The sequence below is a fragment of the Conger conger genome, chromosome 11, assembly GCF_963514075.1.
Source record: "Conger conger chromosome 11, fConCon1.1, whole genome shotgun sequence".
NCBI lineage: Eukaryota > Metazoa > Chordata > Actinopteri > Anguilliformes > Congridae > Conger > Conger conger.
This window is the reverse complement of record NC_083770.1, coordinates 17,334,637-17,354,920: the sequence shown is the minus strand read 5'-3', so window position 1 is coordinate 17,354,920 and position 20,284 is coordinate 17,334,637. Positions and strand designations below refer to the sequence as shown.

General features: G+C 44.2%; 1 protein-coding gene across 4 annotated transcripts in view; it reads left to right on the top strand.

The window, feature by feature from the left end:
* Positions 1–19,471, top strand: part of LOC133140345 (EGF-like repeat and discoidin I-like domain-containing protein 3) — a 154,900-nt gene extending 135,429 nt beyond the window's left edge. For all 4 annotated transcript variants that reach the window (XM_061260231.1, XM_061260229.1, XM_061260230.1 and 1 more), the window contains one exon: positions 16,656–19,471. In XM_061260231.1, coding sequence (XP_061116215.1) covers positions 16,656–16,805 — 150 coding nt within the window. In that variant the 3' untranslated portion in view covers positions 16,806–19,471. The remainder of the gene's footprint in view (positions 1–16,655) is intronic.
* The last annotated feature ends 813 nt before the right edge of the window (positions 19,472–20,284 follow it).

Below are 20,284 nucleotides of genomic sequence, written 5' to 3'. Positions count from 1 at the left end.
ATTACCATAGAGACAACAGAGCCCATCCCTTTGCTGGAGCAGAAATGTGAAACGTTGCACGACACTTGTCAAAAGAAAATCAGAGGATCAGGCTTTATCCTCGCTCAGGCTGAAGAGAATAAGGTATCACCGCAACATCTGGACCTGATCTCCTGCTCACGGACAGACGGGAAACGTCTGGGACAAGCACACAGTGCATTAATGCACAGGAGTGGATCTGACAGTATGTGCAGACACATGTTACGGGTGCGTGCAACTGCCGTCCCTGTTCAAGTCAGAGCTTATACTGCATTAAGGTCTAAAGCAAGATACGGTCTGAACACATGGCCCGACCAGCGCTTTATACAACCTACATAAAACTGACTACATAAAGAGTACTCCCAGTAGTGAGTCTCAATCCTCCTCAATTACAAAATGGAGCTTCTGAGTCCTCAGTCGGAGCTGAGCATGTGTTATTGTTGTTAGCGGTTGGTTTTTTCTCCAGATTTCGGGGTATATGAAGAGGGCTTAGATGCTGAGTTTTGCTGGAGTAGATTCTCCTCAGTGCTGCCAGGGACACTATTTCTGTGGAAATGACAGAACCTGCTTCCTGGACTGCAGGTGCTGGGCTTAGTGCTGCTATTCTTAGCGGCATCAGTGTCATGCACTCTGAGAGAGTACACAGAAGCAGACCTAAGTGTTCGCGTTTGAGCGTACGATCTGGCCGTGGCTCTCAGGTTGGCTGAGGCCTGAAGGGGACCCGGCCTGGGGCCTTTGTGAGGATGAGGAGGGCAGTTCCTCTTCGTCTCGTTGCTGTTGTCGGCGGCGTGTCTTTATCGCGGGGGCGGCGGGGGCGGGGGGTGATTTATGGCTCTCGCTCGGCGGAGGAGAGGACGCGGCGGTAACTGCTCCCCAGCTGCTGCCTGTGCGGCGTTTCATCCCAACACGCCGTGTTCAGGTCTCCCCCACGCCCCAGGCCCAGCACGACCGCACAAACTGCGCTGTTTCATCCCAACACGCCGTGTTCAGGTCTCCCCCACGCCCCAGGCCCAGCACGACCGCACAAACTGCGCTGTTTCATCCCAACACGCCGTGTTCAGGTCTCCCCCACGCCCCAGGCCCAGCACGGCCGCACAAACTACGCTGTTTCATCCCAACACGCCGTGTTCAGGTCTCCCCCACGCCCCAGGCCCAGCACGACCGCACAAACTGCGCTGTTTCATCCCAACACGCCGTGTTCAGGTCTCCCCCACGCCCCAGGCCCAGCACGACCGCACAAACTGTGCTGTTTCATCCCAACACGCCGTGTTCAGGTCTCCCCCACGCCCCAGGCCCAGCACGACCGCACAAACTACGCTGTGTCAGCCCAACACGGCACGTTGAGGTCTCCTCTCCCCCCAGACCCAGCACGACCGCACAAACTGCGCTGTTTCATCCCAACACGCCGTGTTCAGGTCTCCCCACGCCCCAGGCCCAGCACGACCGCACAAACTGTGCCGTTTCATCCCAAACTGCGTACCGCTAAACCACACCCAGAATCCTCGCCCCACCCACCAACCGGACAGCCACTGGCTGGCTGTGAAACACATACGTCAGCTCAAATCGCACGTGTTGAGATTCGCTGAGCCGGTGCGTAATTTCCACAAAAATGTATGTAGAAATCACGTTTGCTTGGGATGTTATGGAGCTCTGGATTGCGAGAAGCTGATAATAAATAGCTTTTCAATTTCAGGTATTTAGCACACTTATCCAAAGCCACTTAATCAGATTATATTATTTTCTTTTAAAACGAGGACAGTGGGGCAGGCCAGGCGGCATGCAGGGCTTTACTCAGACAGGTACAACACAGAGAACACAGGGAACACAGAGAACACCATAGGGCAGCCTGTATTGTTGTGGTTAAGGTACCTGACTGGGACCCCCAAGGTTGCTGGTTCGATCCCCGGTGTTGATCAAGGCCCTTAACCCTGCATTGCTCCAGGGGAGGATTGTCTCCTGCTTAGTCTAATCAACTGTACGTCGCTCTGTATAAATGCAATTAATGTGATGTAATGTAATGTAACACACACAGCACGGGATCGCACGCCATGCCAGGGGATCGCACGCCCATCTGCATTTGGGAGAGGTGGGGCTGGGATACGACTCGAGACTCTGCTCCACGTCTCGCCCTCAGCAGAGGTGTAAAGTCCAGGGGTCAGAAACTCCTGCCATGTTCCACTCATCAACTGATGGGTGCTCAGAACTGTTCCAATGTGGTCAGAACAACACACTGCGAGGACTTTTACTTTCTGTACCTGGATTTTATACCTCTGGGCCACTGCGTAAGCTGGTTACATACCAGATTCCTCGCTCAATGGTACAACGGCAGCAACCTAGCTGAGAATTGAACTTCCAGCTTTTCACTTACAAGGCCAGATCCAGTTCCATAGACTGCTGCATGGAAACAACAAAACATCTATTGTACTCCAGCTAGCTGCACTAGGTCCCTGTCTGACTCATAGAGTCTTGATTTAGCATTGTGAAGTCTGCAGTACCAAAGGATGCACATTCTAGTCTGGACATTCTATACAGCAGAGACCTCTGGCCATGAGAAAAGTGCACAGAACATGTCATCCATTGTTTAAATGCGATTATGTAGTTGCCCTTGCTGAAAACCACAAAGTAACTCCACATTCAATGCAATGAAAAACATTCTTAGGCACAATAGGTGCTATTACAATTACAATACAATTCTTGTGTTAAAACATTGTCACAATACCATTGTAAATCCCTTCATATCATTGAAAAAGGCTCGCAAACATGTTGACTGATGATGTGTTTAAAGTCCTTAAATTCGGGTTTCAAAATATACAGTTGATGGACCGACACTCTGTATCAAAACAGCACAATTATTCAAGCTCATTGGCAGAAAATGGGTTCACAGCCAATGGGGGGTGGGGGGGGGGGGTTTCAATGTCAGCATGTTCATAGAGAAAGGGGAGGGATAAACAGTGTTGTGGTTTGAGGGCGATTGTTGCTGCAAGTCCTCTCTTGACCATTAGAAGTCCGAAAACGCATATAGTACCTTTAAGCCTCATTTAATTTGAGTACATTTTACTGCAGTTTTTCTGAATGGAAACGTACCAGGAAGAGCTGAAATAGTGCTCAGACTCAGTTACTGTATGACACGCCACCTTCCGCTGGGCACGTGTCAATATAAGCCTTTATCTTCCAATAAATCATCGTTTTACTGCTTCATACAATGAAACCTTCTCCGTCTTCTTTGGGGTTTATAATTTTGATTCATGAGGCGGCCTTTAGATGTGGGCCACTGCAGCCAGTGTGTGTTTCTCAGCTCAGCGATCTCAATTAGGACGACACAATCAGAGAGACTGGCATGTGGAATAGGACCACGCCTACAGCCTCCACCCTCCACCCCTCATCAATGGCCGACACCAGCAGCCTCCAGCAGCCCACAGATATGCTCAACCTATTGGAAGATGCTAAATGCCCCTGCCATACAACACAGCAATTTCATTATCCCTCATCCCACCATATTTAACCCTTTGAAGACCCTAGGTTTTTTGGAATGTCTTTTTTTTTCAATTCTAAGTCAGTGTTCTAGATCTCCTTTGCTTTCGATTGCCAGTAGGTATTGTGACATCAGCATTAGAATGTTCGGTTAATCGCATAATTGTTAATTAATGGTGGTTCTAGTCCTGATTTGTCTGTAAATCTGTTATTGATGAGCCCGGGAGAGCCGTATCATCCCCAAGGGTCAAAAGGTCAGCGGTGCTCTGTCGTGCCGTAGCCCATGATAACCAGGTGGAAGCTGAATTCAGAACCGGCCCGGACCCCTTGATCGACTCCACAGTGCCCCCTAAGGGCGGAGCTCTGCCAGCAACACCCAATTCTGCCGTTGCCACAGAACCACTGTTTTTTGCTTTCTTTGCTTTCCTGTAATCCGAGCGCCGTCGGAGTTACAGCCTTGATGTATCGATCGGGGCAATCATGCGCAAACGGCGCTAATTTATTAGCATTTAACCGCACTCCAGGGTAAAGCTGCGGGGTTTAATTAGCCAGCTGAAACTCTGCGCTCTCCCTGGGGGCTCGGGGAGCTGTCGGGCCTAATGACGAGCCCTGCGTCTGTAAATGAATATGACGACCTGCACTTAGGCGACTAATGAAGGAGCGCGCCGCGATATTGCTCTTTGTTTAGCGGTGTTAGCGGGGCCGGCTCAGGGGTGGGATTCACTTTGATTGGGAGTTTATTGCCTCTCGTTCAGGGGTCCGCTCGACTCGGGATGTGAGCGGGATGCACAGTCGTTCTCTTCTTCTTCTGTGGTGCAGCGCTGAATGCGGAGCGAGGGCCCGGCAGGACTTGTAGCCCGTCGCTTCTCAAACAGAAAACAGAGATCTGTGTGAAACATAAAACCCCAGGCCTTCGCCCCGATGCCGTTCTTTTCCCCCAAAGGTCCGGGTGATGAAATATTACTGCCGGCCACCTCCCGGGGCCCGCCGGTCTTCTCTGTAATGTCGAACGGTGACACGCCCGTGGGGGGTGGATCGATAAGGGCCAGAGGTGGCATTACGAGTCAATAGGAGGGTCTGCAGGAGTTCATTTTGGGGGAGGTGGGAGTGTTTTATCACCCCACACAGTCCAGAGAAAGGGCAGACCCCCGAGGAGAGGATAGATGCTCTCTGGAGGAGATGTGGAGTCAGGTTACAGCAGCTTATCTGACAGCACATCCTGCTCGGATGTCCAGCACTTCTGCCGTCGCCTTTTGAAGGCCATACTCGCTAAAACAAAACGATACCGGTTATTCTTTATAGATATGGCTTCAAGCATCATGCTTAGGTCCACTCACCTAGAAGCATGTGATCCACTGGTTTATGAAAAAATAATCTATATACAGTACTGTAGCCTATATCATATATTTGTATATATGTATTAACAATGCATACGTTCAGTACCGTGTCCTCATAGACGCCTTTAAGAGGTGTGAGTTTGCATTCTGTAATGATCTACAGTACTGTGCACATTTGAGATTTCCAAATATTCATTTTCCAAAAGATTTAATTTAACATTTGTTTATTTAATTTAAAAAAAACATATTACTGTAAGCAATTTACTTTTTACATAAAAACTTGATCAAGGCTGTCTGAGATCAGAAGCAAGGAGCCAGCTGAAGTCTGCAGAAGAACTTGTTCCAAGCAAGTTCTCCAACATGCTTGGAACAACTTCCCTGCTGATTGTCTTAGCCAACGCTGTCCAGCAGTTCTATATCTCAGAGAAGTGATGCAGTTCTAACGTCAAAGGTTGTTCACAAAAAATATTGATTAGATTTAGTTTTTAACTATTCTTCCATATGTAATGTAAAATGTATAGTACGTTTATTTAGGACCTTTCATTGAATTATTTTAGAAACAATCATATCTGTACAGAATGTTATACAGGTGCCTAAGACTTTTGCACAGTACTGTATTCAGTATTGTATTACATTACATTATTACATCATTGGCATTTGGCAGAGGCTCTTTTCCAGAACGACATACAGTTGATTATGCAGGGTTAAGGGCCTTGCTCAAGGGCCCAACGGCTGTGCGGATTTTATTGTGGCCACACCGGGATTAGAACCACCGACCTTGCATGTCCCAGTCAATGACCTTAACCACTACGCTACAGGCCGCCCTCTATTATTGCATCATATATTTTTTCAAAGGAAATCAAACTGTCTTCGATTTTCAAAGAAAATGCAGTACTATGCAGTAAATGTATAATTGAATAGAAAAGGTGAAAAAGGTAATGTGAACGTTATGTACACAGTGCATAACCTTCCTATCGGAGGGTCAATATTAGAACTAGCAACAGAGAATGAAATGTGAAGCGGAGATAAGGGCTGTGACACTTTGGTATTGATACGGCTTTTGACTTTAGACCCATCGTAGGACTGTAATGCCTCAGTGCAGCTACGAGACAGAAGCCTCACGCCGACTGGAATAATGGATTTAACAATGCAAGATTTGCTGAATCTAAATCTGTTTGTGTATACAGGGTATGCATTTTTATCAGAATGACAGGTAAAGAGTGTGTTGCAAAAATTCATCTTTCCCCTGTCATTTTTGTAAAACTTCTTGTCATCAACATTTGTATTTTTCCATCAGTTTGCCCCTGAGTGTCACTCCTCTCTGTTTATTCTCCTGCCGCAGGAGAGCGACGCCCTCATCATTTTCCCATCAGCCCTCATTTTCACTGTGACCCCGGCTCCTCGGCTCTCTCCGCCCCGTGCGTTTAGTCCTTCACACTGCAGATCAGTGAGCCCTCGCACAAACGTGCACGTCATTTATCCGCCCCACGCGTGGGTTAGCTATAACAGTGTGGCCTGTACGGAATGGGGTTAGTCTCATTTTAAAACTCTGAAGCGGATCCGCCCTAGCTATCACTGGAGTCTTTTCTTCATCCCATCTTTCAGACGAGCAGTCGAGTTGAGCTCACACTTCGCTCTCCTACGCCAGTGGAATTGCGGTTGAAAGTCTTGCCGCATGAGGCCTGATACAATGTCACCTTGTTCCGTGCGTGTTGGATTTGAACCCTCCGTAGAAGATTGAGTTTTACCAGAAAATCCCCTCTAGCTTACAGTAATTACTCAAAGACAGCAGCCACATAAGGAAACCTCTCCTCCAACCGCCTGCTTTTTCTTTGAGCCGCGTTTCAGAAAACTCACGTTAACCGCACTTTTTTCGGGAACGTCACAATGTCTCACTGCGGAGAATACCGAAGGGCTTTTTGACTGCGCTTGCCTAAATAATGTCTTTGTGTAATGACTGGGGGCGGAGGCTGTGATAATCATTGTTCGGGGCTGCTGTGAGATTTTTTTGTTTGTGAATGTGACGGGGAGGCGGTCACGTTATCTGCCGCTCCGGTGACGACCTTTTGCGATGCCCTTTTTCCCCGCCGGGTCTGTCAGCATCGGCGGGTTGAGGAGGGAAGGAGATTGCACAGCGCCGCTCCTGAGCTCCGAGCGCTACGTGAATATGAAACGTGAATATTAAATGAAGGCCGGCGTGTTCCGTATCGCCCGGGACGCTACGCGCTACGCGCCGCCGCTACGCTACCTCGCTGGTAAGAACAAAGCCGGGGAGCGAATCTCTAATGGAGATCCTCCTGGAGGAGGCTTGGCTGAAAGCGGCTTTGTTAACGCACAATCCGAGCTGCCGTCGTGGCGAGCTGGGGGCCTCCTGGTTTTGTTCTCCCACCTCCTGGGACCAAAACAGAAAGCTTTCACGAGCCCTGAACTGAGCACGACTCGTCTGTGGGATGGAGAGGTATGGATGTTTCTGTGCGTTTGAAGGCCAGGGCTAACCCAGGCCGTCTCACACAAAAAAAAGGAGGGAGGGAGAGAGAGAGAGATGCAGCGGATTATAAAACACGAGCCAGTCCTGAAATGGAAGGCCTTGGTTTTGTTTTTCATTCTTTTTATTTGTTTAGCCGACACCTCAGCCCTCGTTTAAGCCTTTTATCGTCGGTTAATGCTCCTTTGCTCCAAATGAGCGAGTTGAAGGCTGGGGAATTGTTTGAGGTTATCTGGTGGGGAGGAGATGAGTGGACTCATTGAACGTGGGTTTCAAAGAACAAATTGAAGGAACCGAGCAACTTAAGAAGCAAACCGCACCCGGCACTTTTTCACACGTTTTACTGCCGTTCAGATTTTCACGTCTGAATGAATAAAACAACGGCTAGATGTTTACTCTCTTCATCTTCAAGCTCATTTCTTCTGTCGTGGAAACTGTCCGTCAGGGATCCGGTTTCAGTTATGTGGGCTGTGATCGCCGGGGTCACACACTTCTGGGACAGAGGTGCGGTCTCCCCGCAGAGGGACGGGTTTGTTAATGAGTTCAGGGCAGTCCTGATTAATTCCTTGTTATCTCCACCTTATCGCAGACGCTGCCCTTCCTAATACTCGTGTAATTCCTGTCCCCTCCGTTCACACCGAAGGCTAATCCCGGCACAGAACCGCACTCTTCAGAGAGCAGCTGGTCCCGTTTCTGAGATCTGACCGCCCCTGATCCTCTACAGACAGAGGATGTATTGTCCTCCCAAGACGATAGTCTTCACACAGTTGATAGAAGCGACCGCTACACGTCCGCGCCATTTTAAAAAAGAAACTACCAGGACGATAGCCTGAATTTACTCAAGTTGTTGATCACACAATTATAAGGAGGTGTGAGGTTTAATTTTTTCTTCACAGTACAGTAATCAGCAAAATTAACTTGTCTGAATGTTTTTGCGAAGAGAAAAATAAAGCTTGCATTGATCTGTAAAACTAAATTAAGGACTTTCTAGTTGAGCATGGTAAACCCTGGTATACAGTTTATATGCAATGGGTTGAAACGGGGTAGCATGTAGCCTCCTATCCACAATTCTTCTCTTCGCTGTGTAACATTACCCAGCTAAATAATTTTTTTCAAGTACATTTTGTTGCTTAAAACTTTTTTATACCGACAGTGTCAAGAGGTCTGGTGGTTTGGGAGTACTAACTTGCGCACGCACGAAAAAGAAAAACAAAACAATAAAAACACACGCGCGGAAAAACAAGCGATCTCAACAGTCAGGAACAATATAAGTAATCATCGCTGTCAGGAGGCACGATAACAACATGCAAATGATTTCATAAAAAATGCAGGAGGTGTCGGAGAGAGGGAGAGGGAACCGAGGCGATAACTCCACCGGCGTCTCCTCTCCTTTCGCATGCCCTGTGGCCCGTTAATGCCGTCGTCACGGCGACAGGGAGCGCGCTCCACCTGCATGCTGATGAGGGCCGGAGGAACTCCATTTTGGGACCTGTTGGTGCATTTCGGGAGGGGGGGGGGAGGTGCGGTTGTGAGGGTGCACATTGAGTAAATGTTATTGTGTCTCATGCACTCCAATGCCATTTATGTGCACTGCGTTTTGGTGCCACAGGGTAATGTGTCTGGTACATGCAGTCACGTCACTTTGACACGTTAAACATACACTCAGTGAGCGCTTTATTAGGTATTTATTAGACTTGTGTTTTTTACTTATTGGTGTTCTGCTGCTGTAGCCTATCCATTTAGAGGTATGATGCGTTGTGTGTTCAGAGATGCTCTTCTGCATACCACTGTTGTAATGTGTGGTTATTTGCGTTACTGTCACCTCCCTGTCAGCTCTGGTCCTTCTCCTATGACCTCTCCCATTAACGTGTTTTTTCCTGCAGAACTGCTGCTCACTCAATGTTTTTTTGTTTTTCACAGCATTCTCTGCAAACTCTAGAGACTGTTGTGCGTGGAAATAATTGGAGATCAGCTGTTTCTGAGATACTCAAAACACCCAGTCTGGCACCAACAATCATTCCACGGTCAAAGAATCTCAGATCACATTTCTTCCCCAGCTGAATCTCTTGGCCACATCTGCATGCTTTTGTGCATTTAGTTGCTGCCACATGATTGGCTGATAAAATATTTGCATTAACAAGCTGGTATACAGGTCTACATAATAAAGTGATCAATGAGTGTATATTCAGTCTATTTTTTTTTTTTTTTAAAGCATTCACTTTACTCAAAATTTTAATGCATATGCGGACCTGACTGGGTAACACTATGCACATAATAATATTTTTTTGTCCGGAACATTCTTGGGACGTTAAGGGTAAACATTCCCAGCATGTAAAATTTCCTTGAGGTATTGTTTCACTTCCATGTATTTAGGTCAGGGGACACTGCAGGAAATGGTCTCAGAGCATTATTATCTCCAGCAAAGGTTCACGGGGGTTACGGTTTCACCCCATTCAGCCCACCTGTCTGTTAGTAGTGTATCTCCAAAAGTTATGAACATACTGGAACTTTGCAGAAAGTGTGGTCAAGGGGCAAGAAATATTCCACTGATTGGCCCAAGGGGGGTGTGGGAGCAGGCATGGTTCTCCCAAGAAGGCATGTACCTTCTATATGGATTCACTTAATGCCACCAAACCTTGTGAAAATGTTGGTCATGGAGCAAGGAAGAAAGGACTGATTCACTTTTTATACCGCTTGCCCAAAGGTAGGTGAGGCAGTGGCTGTGGTTTCTCACAGAAGGCAGATTAACGTATAACCATGAAACGATATTAGGTCTGCAGACACAAGGGGCAAACCCTACATCATTGGTCCAATCAAGCAGAATGGCATTGCTTATTTCTGACCACTGAACAAGTCTAGTGGTGATTGGCCATGAGACATTATGGACTCAAACAAACAAAATGGAGCGCTTGTTCCGGTGACTGAACAAATATAGTGCTCATTGGCCTAAACAGTGGCTATAATTTTAACTGGCATATCTCATGCCTTCTTTGGGGTACAGTCATGAAACTTTTCAAGTATATGTATCTCCTCATGTGAAACAAGGCATCGGGGCATGGAAGAAATGATTATGTTTTGATGAATATCCAACATGTGGAACTGCTATTGCAATTGCATAGTGTTGGCTCCACTGGGTGCCATCTTCTAGTTCAAACATGTTACGTTCAACAAATCTGCAATTTCACTACTTCCATTCATAACATTCTTTATATGACTGCCAGATATCCTCCCTGATGTTTTTATATTGTTTTTAAATTATTATTGTGATATATTACCAGTAAGTGCTGCATGCCTGGAATATGACTTGAATAAGACAATAAATATACTCTTAAGACTGTTTTGGGAATGTCTGAGTTATACTGTTACCTCCAATACAAATCTAAAGAGACACGCATAAAGAATAATTTTTGAAAACAGGATGCATCCAAGAGCAACTCATAGGATTCTAGCATATTACAACAGGAAATGAAAAGTGTTCCATATAAGCCTGGAAGTGGTTTTGACAGTTTGTTTATTTGTTATCAAAAATGCATCAGTTAGATTTGAATTCCTTTATTCTCGGGGGCAAAATGCTGTAGTTTAACTGTATCCTTTAATTAGAATTCTCGGAACTCTCCAAATGCACTTTAATATTGTTATGAAGTTTGGGAAAATGCAGCTAAGAGTAAAAGAGATAAAGACACAATCAGTGGCTGACTGAAATACAAGAGCACCTCAAAGGAAGTGAGAATGCAGACGTGCGCTTATCTCTCCAACTATTAAAAATGAAATGGAAAAAGTGGACAAAAGTAAAATTGTGTTGCTCTGTACTTGTACATGTTTTGGGCTTTAATAAGCATCTGGCAGAACCGGTCCACTTTATGACAGAATTGAATGGCACTGAACAATTTGTATGTTCTGAAAGACATTAATTATTACAGCAAAATATCCTTATAATTCATTCATAAGCATGAATGCTGTAATTTATAGTCAGAGGCATCATGTGTCTAATTTGAGAAGAGAATTTTGCATAATGAGTTATGGCAGTTTTTGTGAAGTGTTGCATTTGCTTGGGAAGGATTTGAAAGGAAAGTTATGACATTTCAATTAAGGCATCACACATTAGACTATATTAAGCTTTAATGAGATACAGTACACATTCTTTGCTGATATTTGTTGCATATATATAAAAAGTTTTTTATGCATATTTTGCACAGCACTTTGGTTCAACAGCTGTTGTTTTAAATGTGCTTTGTAAATAAAAGGTACTCGCTCAACTAGTAAGTAATTAACTTTGTTTTACAGATCAAAGCAAGATTTATTTTTCTTAACTTGTCAAAAAACATATTGACAAACTAATTTAAGTGATTACTGTACCTGCCAAACTGTTAGTGAAGAAAAAAACAAAAAACTTGCAACTCTTATTAATCTCATTATTATTATGCATATTTTACACAGCACTTTCAACAGCTGTTGTTTTAAATGTGCTTTATAAATAAAATGTACTCCCTCTTACAGTAAAAAAGCGACTTTTTGCCCTCTTGACCATGAGGGGCAGTACAGTGGGCGAATGGCCAGTAATCAGTTATGCCTGAAAAAAAAAAGCATGAAAACTGATTGGTTTTCAGAAGCCAAGGGGACCACAACAGCACGGGTTCCACAAATATCGGTGCCCCCGACCCACTTCATGACACACTTCCTGTGACCCGTCCCTAATGAAAATGCAGCCAAACACATGTTCAAATATGATGGGAAAATACACTCAGTGAGCACTTTATTGGGTATACCTGTACACCAGCTTGTTAATGCAATATTTAATCAGTCATTTATGTGGCACCAACTAAATGCAAAAAAGCATGCAGACGTGGTCAAGACGTCCAGCTGCTTTTCAGACCAAATGTCAGAATGGGGAAGAAATGTGACTTTGACCATGGAATGATTGTTGGTGCCAGGTTTCAGTATCTCAGAAACTGCTGATCTCCTGGGATTTTCACTTGCAACAGTCTCTAGAGTTTTCAGAGAATGGTGCGGAAAACAAAAAACATCCAGCGAGCAGCAGTTCTGTGGGCAAAAACACCTGTTAATGAGAGAGGTCAGAGGAGAAGGGCCAGACTGGTTGAAGCTGACAGGAAGGTGACAGTAACACAAATAACCACACATTACAACAGTGGTATGTGAAGAGCATTTGTGAACACACAACACGTCAAACCTCTTAGTGGGTAGGCTACAGCAGCAGAAGATTTAATAAGTCTAATAAATACCTACTAAAGTGCTCAATGAGTGCATATTATATACTGTATGTTAGCTTGCAGCTACATGCAACCCCACTATAAACCAAGTTGAGCCAAGCCATGGCCTAATGAACACCTCACGTGAGGTGCGGCACATAGAATGTTTCAGAATAAAACGTCCATCCGGTGGATGAATATTTGAAAAGTAACAGAAGAACAGCGGGACACTTCTGTACTCATTAGTCCAGACTGCACTTGGGGTTTTACAATGTGAGAGGGCTTAATACTCCAAAGGTTAATCAATGCACCCATGGGGAATAACGCGGTCGCCCGAGTGATTTGTAACAGAATGTGACATGGCGGAATTAATTCTGCTGTGTTTAATCTCTAGCCAGCATATCAAACAGACCCTTTCAGCTAATAATGCATCACGCAGGCCAGTACAGAAGCCTCCAGAGGGCGTAGCTCCAAAAGTACTCACACTGTCTGTTTGATAAAAGATAAAAGTTCCTATTAGAGGCAGGATTTTTTTTCATCACCCTCGGCTGGTAAGTAAAGTTTATAAAGTTGCAGGTTAATAGTGCTGTCAGTAGTCATTTCTGACAGGTTAATGCGTACAGGTGCTTTGAAATACAGGTAGCTTTGCTCCCATCTAACACCTGAAGAGGATCTCACACTCTTCCTTCTTTCTCTGGCGTCTTGTGGTGAAAGAACATTGCTCACGACACAGTCAAGGTTTTCGATTTCATGGTGGCAATATTCTTCAGCATATGCAAGGCCGGAATCCCATCGCACGTCATAATATTCACCTCGAGAGTGTGGTAGGTGACTCCCACACCACAGAGAAGAGAGACAGGAAGAGAGAGGGGGAAGAGAGGAGGAGGGAGGGAGAGCAATTTCACCACTGACTCCAAAATAAATACAGTGCCTCTGTTCTTTCAGAGCTGGCATCGGAGTCAGCAGAAATGTGATTCAGATGTGGAGGGCCTGGTTTGTACAAAGTCAAAGTTGTACTGCAAGTTCTGCAGTTCTAACATCGTAGGCTCATTGTTCATACTTGCAGATGGCCCGCTGAGCATTTTGATTGTTTTGAAGCTTGCGTGACAGATGTGCGAGTCCTAAATATGAAATGCGGCATTTTTTTTTGTATATATCGCAGAATTAATTTGTTAGCAAAAGCAAAGTGTTGCCACAACTTTATTTTTAAACCGCACCCGGAAAGATTTAGGCTCATTACTGAAACACAGACAACTAGAAAATGAAGAAAAATTGTTGTAATTCCGTCTCATCAATAATTCCCCGGTAAACATCACGTAAACAACACAACCGCTGGCATCTGGCTTCTAAGCAGGCCTAAGTAAAGAGAATAAACGAGGAAGAACACCAAGAAGCGCAGGTCTCTTTTTATGATGAAAAGCCATAGAGGACTAACAGCCCTGCTGGGCAGACAGCTACCGGAGTCAGTGTGGATTTGAGGGAGTGTATGCTCAGGATTAAGCTACTATTGGTGACTAGAAAACTATTCTCACCACAAAATCAAAGTGTTTATTCATTTATTTTTCAAAAACTCCATTTTGAGTATGATTAACAATTTGCCAAGTTAATCCTTACTTGCCAAATTGTGCTTTTGAGGGCAAACAAATCAAACACCAGCGTTTATTTTAGAGTTAAGAACGTACATAATTACATTATCGGCACACTCTTATCCAGAGTGATGTAGAGTAGTGGAGAACATCAGTGATGTGATATCACATTTTATAAATCGGCTGGGGCCCTTTTACTGTATATTCAATAAATGTAATAACCTAACAAACAACAATTTGTATTTGCTGGATCAAAGCCAGATGCATTTTCCTACAGTATATGGGGTGATAAACTGAAAGCTATTCATCTTCACTCTCAGAAAAAAGGTATGAAAAAGTGCTTGTTAAGCTAAAAATGCTTGTCACTGGGGCGTTACCCTACAGGTACATAAAATTGGAACCCTAGCTATACATAATTCATTCGTACCTTTGTTGTTTGTAAAAGGCATTTATTAGTAGCCAAGTATAACATTATAGTACTTTCAGGGTACTTTTGGAAAATGTGTTCCCTAAAGAACAAAAACGTCCCTCCACTGTACCTTTATTTGTGAGAGTGCTGCTGAATCTGTGGTCTTTGCACTAAACAGTCCTTTCTCCCAGAATGCAGGGCTTATATCCTCGCCTCTCGCCTGCGGGTGAGCGCAGGGCCGCTGTAAGCCAGAGGCCTTGGCACGGAGCTGCCCTGTGGAATCTACGATCCAATCAAACGCGCGTGATAAGGATCCAGAGTTAGTGCTCTCTCCTGTGCAGTGCAGGAACCGCAGAAATACTGCCGGCATTGTGTGGACGTCTCAGGGGGGAGTGAATGAGCTTGTTATAGTTTAGAGGGGCGGAGGATCCCCGGTGAATTAGACGGGGTCCGCTCTTCCGCGTGGGGCTAGCGAGGAGGCGCACGCGTGCAGGCGGCGCAAACGTCCTCGTTTGCATAAGGAGCGGCGGGGGTTTCGAATCGACTGTTTTTTGAACCTCGAGAGATTTGCGCTCGCGTTTCGTTTCTGCAGCAGCGCTGCCCTGATGCCACAACAAGCGGCTTATATTTAGACAGGGAGAGGGGGAGAGGGGTGGTCGTTCCCGTGTCCCAGTTTACCGATTACAGAACCAGACGATTTCATATTTCACCAGTTAACGTGCCTCGTGGCTCTTATACTATTATCCTGATAACATGGGGCGTGGTAGTATCTGATAACATGGTGCTCGACGGTATCTGTTAACGTGGTGCGCAGCGGTATCTGATAGCATGGTACACGGTGGTATCTGATAACATGGTGCGCTGCGGTATCTGATAACATGGTACGTGGTGGTATCTGATAACATGGTACGTGGTGGTATCTGATAACATGGTGTGCAGATTTGATGATCCCTACCTTACAATTCTGCCAAAACACTCTGCTCTGGATCGTCCAGTCTCCTTAAAGGCCCCTCTCCTGCCAGTCACAACTTCTCCCAGTTCATGGCCTCTCTATCCCAAGGCTACAAAACTGTATCCTCAAACCCAACTGGTGCAGGATGGTATCTGATTACATGGTGCGCAACCCACCCATACCTTCTCAGTCTCCATTTTGTACCTACTACTGCACTTAACGTTATGTTGCAGGTTTATGTAGGTACTCCGAAGTCATTTATGCATTAATGGCTGTCACTGGTTGTGACCCTAATGAATTGGAATCAGCTCTTTGTTGCCTTTGCTTCTGCACTTATATAAGTCACTCTGGATAAGAGCATCTGCTAAATGCCAAAATTGAATGTAATGTAACGTTATATTGATGGTGGGGCTGGGGTATTAGACCAGTGATCAGTCTTGTGGTGTTGTGGGCCCAGCAGCCATCAGGGAGGGCAAAAGGTCTATTATGTTAGATTGTCTTGTTATTGATTGGTTGTCCTTCTCTCGATGGTAAAGAGGTGTAAATGTTACCGGAGAGCCAGCGCCACGATTGCTGCGAATTGCTTTGTCACAAAGTTCACGTATCGATCCAGATGAATCGATATGGTGTGAGGTTGACTTCTGTCCATCGGGTAATGCATCTTCGCTTGCCCCCTCACCTTTGTGTGTGAGTGTCTGTGTGTGTGTGAATGACTGTGTGAATGAGTGCGTATGTGTGTATGTGTGTGTGTGTGTGTGTGTGTGTTCTTGAATACAGTCTGTACCAGTCTGACATGAAGAAAGTAAATAAACAGTCATAGCATTATGCTTTAGTGTAGCGTTTAGTGATTGTGTCTGCGGAGTGATGGTTTTCATCTGAGAGCCATTCTGACAGATAGAGTCTCAGACAGAGAGAGCTCCGTTCAACACCTAAAGACTTTAGACTTCACACTTTATTGTCCTCAGAGAAGCTTGGCGACTCTCAGCAAAGCAGGCTTTGGAGAGTCTTAGATACTGCACAACTCTGGATGGGAATGTCAGGTGACACTACAGTAGAAGAGTAAGGCAGCTACAAGTCCTGTATGTACAAATGTATTCTGTAGCTGTATGCACTTGAGCCTAGCATCAGAAGCGAGTCTCCTATTTTAACCCCCCCCCCCCATCTGAAATCTTCTTTGGTTTCTTTGACAGGTCTTCCAAGGAAACTTTGACAACGACACTCACAGAAAGAACGCGATAGAACCACCCATCTACACCCGGTTCATACGGATCCTGCCCTGGTCTTGGTACGGTCGCATCACCTTGCGGGTGGAGTTGCTTGGATGCACAGAGGAAGAATGAATTAACCCCCCACCTTCCCATGACGTACTGGAACATCAACTGTCAATCCAGTATTTCAATACAAACTGTGTGAAACCTGTAAAAAGAATCGATTTCCAATGGGTTTTTCAAAGAATAACATGTTTAGTCAAGGTAGGCAGGAGTTTGTTTTGTACAATGATTTAAACCCGCCCTTCAAATATTTGCCCTTCCCCCCCTATCCCACTTCCGTTTTTTTGTCCCTTCTCTTTTTATTCTTAAAATTCTTATTCTGATTTTTTGTATCCGTATGGAATGCTTTTGTGTAACATATTGAGGGGAAAAGTGGTCACACTGTGGTTCAAACACACTTTGCCATGGAAGCTACAGCGTCACTTTTGAATTAGGACACAGGAGCAGTCAACCAGACTTCCTTGGGTATGTGTGTACACATATGTACCTGACTGTAGCTCAAAGCTGATTGGCAACAAGACATTCAAATAATTATTAAAAGATAATAAACCACTAATATTATTCTATATATTTGTACTTTTTACTAAAATACTTCACCAAACTTGATTATAATTATATTTGTCATTAATATTATAATGCTGGGGAAAAAAAGAGATAAATTAATATTCTGTTGTATAATATATACAGTAATACATTTAAGATGCATGCATGGCATACAAATTATGGTAGTAAATGTATACTAAATGAATTCATACCTAATATCAGTAAAGTGATTTATTTAGGGATACATTTTTACATATTTTCTAAAAGATTCTGACTCACACTACAAGGGTTTAGACTAATGCACTTACTAGATGCAGAGAAAGAGCTTTAAAAAAGTGACACTGCAGTATTAACACTGAGGTATATGGGGTGATTAAAAGAGTCCTAATGCTTTCATTTTGTCTTTTTTGTTTTCATTTACTTGAAAGTAAAAGTGTGTGTTAGCTGGGGTTCGTGGTTGGCTACGTTATTCCCTCAGAACCGTCCCCTGGGAAGTTTTTCCAGCTTCTTTTTAAGGTCTTTTCATGTTTCCCTTCGAGCAAAATTTTGTTGGGGTCTACTTTCAAGTTATATTTCTATCACAAAATCAATTTTAACCGCTCAGGATAGAGTCCACCCTTTGTATTGTTTTGTTTTTCTTTTTTTAGCACATGAGTCAGTCTGCTATATGCCTAAGAGTAAATCCATTATTTAATATATTTAAGAACCGATTTTTATTTTATATATATATATTTGCTGGTTATGGCATTGAAGGAAAGCAGTGGTAATGCTAACACTGAAAATGTAATTGAAACATTATTTTGTTTTTTTTTGTTTTTTTGTTGCATAAATTTTGAAAATATCCAATCATTATTCCAACGGCATCACATTACCATTAACAGCAGCTTTTTAAAAGAAATATAAATGTTTTTCAAAAATGACAAACATACAAAAAAAGTATATGTATATCTGTATTTGGGTAAAATGTAAGATAAACACTAACAGTTGTTGTTATGTCACTGTATACCAGTGTTACATTTGCAAGTGTATCATGAAAAATACCATGGTGAAAAAGAGTGCAACCGAAATGAATGAAAAGGTTATAAATTGTAAAGTAAATGGCCGATGTTGGCAATATCTTACTAGACAGTACAGTGGCTCATGAAACCCAAGTTTGACTGTGCTTGTGTCTGTACGTCCCTTTGCTACATATCCAACCTTACGTGGTGTCTGAACTCTATCACTCTAACTTTGTTCTAAAATGCAGGTCAGGCGTCCATTTTAACAACACTCCAGCATCTCTACCCTGCTGAAGAGAATGCATTGTTCTAGCCATGACAAGTGAAGTGTTTCTTGATGTAAACCAATGTGTGACCGTTATGTGGAATCATGGACTCTGCATAGCCATCGTACAACATACTGAATAATCGCGTCTAATGGAGTCCATTGGAGACTTGTGGAGGTTTTTCCAAGTGAAATATGGTAAAAGCGTAATATTACTATTTCATTTTGATGTAATCTTCTTTGATTGAGCCGTTTACATCATTCCATCCATTGCTCCTTTGTCAGCTTGGCCATTTTGTCAGTTGATCAGCCAGGTATCTGCGTAGCATTGCTGGATATGATTTCTCTGGCCTTTCAGAAATGGCTCCAGCCATTGGCAGCCACAGAGAGAATATGTCACTGGAATTTGACGGGCACACTCTACGTCAGGGGTTTCAAACTCCAGTCCTGGAGGGCCGCAGTGTCTGCAGGTTGTCCATCTGTGATTTCCTTACGATCAGCAGACCATTGAGAACAAGGTGTGTGGACTCTTTTACCAATTAATAACTGAAAATAATCACTTGTGCTGAAACACAGTGAAAACCAGCAGGCACGGTGGCCCTCCAGGCCGGGAGTTTGACACCCCTGCTCTACAGGGTGTCGGATGGTCATCGGCCTGCCCTCTTAAAGGCCTGCGCGATGCGGACGATAAGCGGCTGTCTTCGGCCAATTACAGGCCACAGCTCCCTCCATCTTGTGTACCCCTTTCTCTGACGTCATCACTTCAAAGTCAAATATCGAGTGCTATCTAGCAAAATATACCACTTAGCTAAATCCTCACAGCCTGCGTGAGAGGGAAACGAGGTGGGCAGGTTTCTCTGTACAGATGAACAGTGGTTGCTTCAGCGAAAGCTCTTTGGTTTGACAAATAAAAAAAAACTGTCTGTGAATCTTTGTTCCCTGGCTTTGATTTGATTGCAGCATGTCCACAAGCGTACCATTCAACATGGTGTGTCCTAAGCATAACCCTACATAGAACAAGATCCCACAACACAACCTTTTTTTTTTTTTTTGAAAATATGGTTTTGCTTCCTGCTTCCCTTTGGTAACGTCTCAAACTAACCGACCAACCACCCTTGTGACTTTAGCGAGTACTGGAAGTAAACTTTCCCTGCAGCACACTGCAGTGCCTTAAGTTCTTATCTGTTGTTATTTACACTGGTACAGTATATTCAGACAGTAATTAACCACAGAGGTATTTAGTTAAAATCAGTGCTCTTCATCTAAAAAAATCTCTCAAAAGTAAATTTTGTAGGAGAAGATTTCATTGTTGTTGCCATGGTTTTTTAAAAAGTAATGTTTGTCAGCTTAGACTTTTTCACTGGGCCTCTGACCTTATTAACTCAATTCTGTCTGCCGCGGTGGAGCTGGAAACCATAAAACGGGAGTCCGAACACGCTGAGCCGAGATGTCCGCTAATGATTCAATTACCAGAGACGGTGGAGCAACAGACTAATGACCTGCTAATTCAGTTGAATGAAGTTACGGGGGGAAATTAAGACGTATTAGAAAACAATCTGTTCGGGCTCGCCCCACTCCGTCGTCAAGCTCTTTGATCCAAAAATAAATACGTGGACTTCAAAGGGTCTGAAGCAGCGGGCAGCTGTCCGTTTCCACCCTGCAGTGCTTCTTTCAATTTGCAACCTAGAATTTACCAGCTGCTTACGCTACTGTTTGAACTGGAAGCCAATCAATAGAAAAAC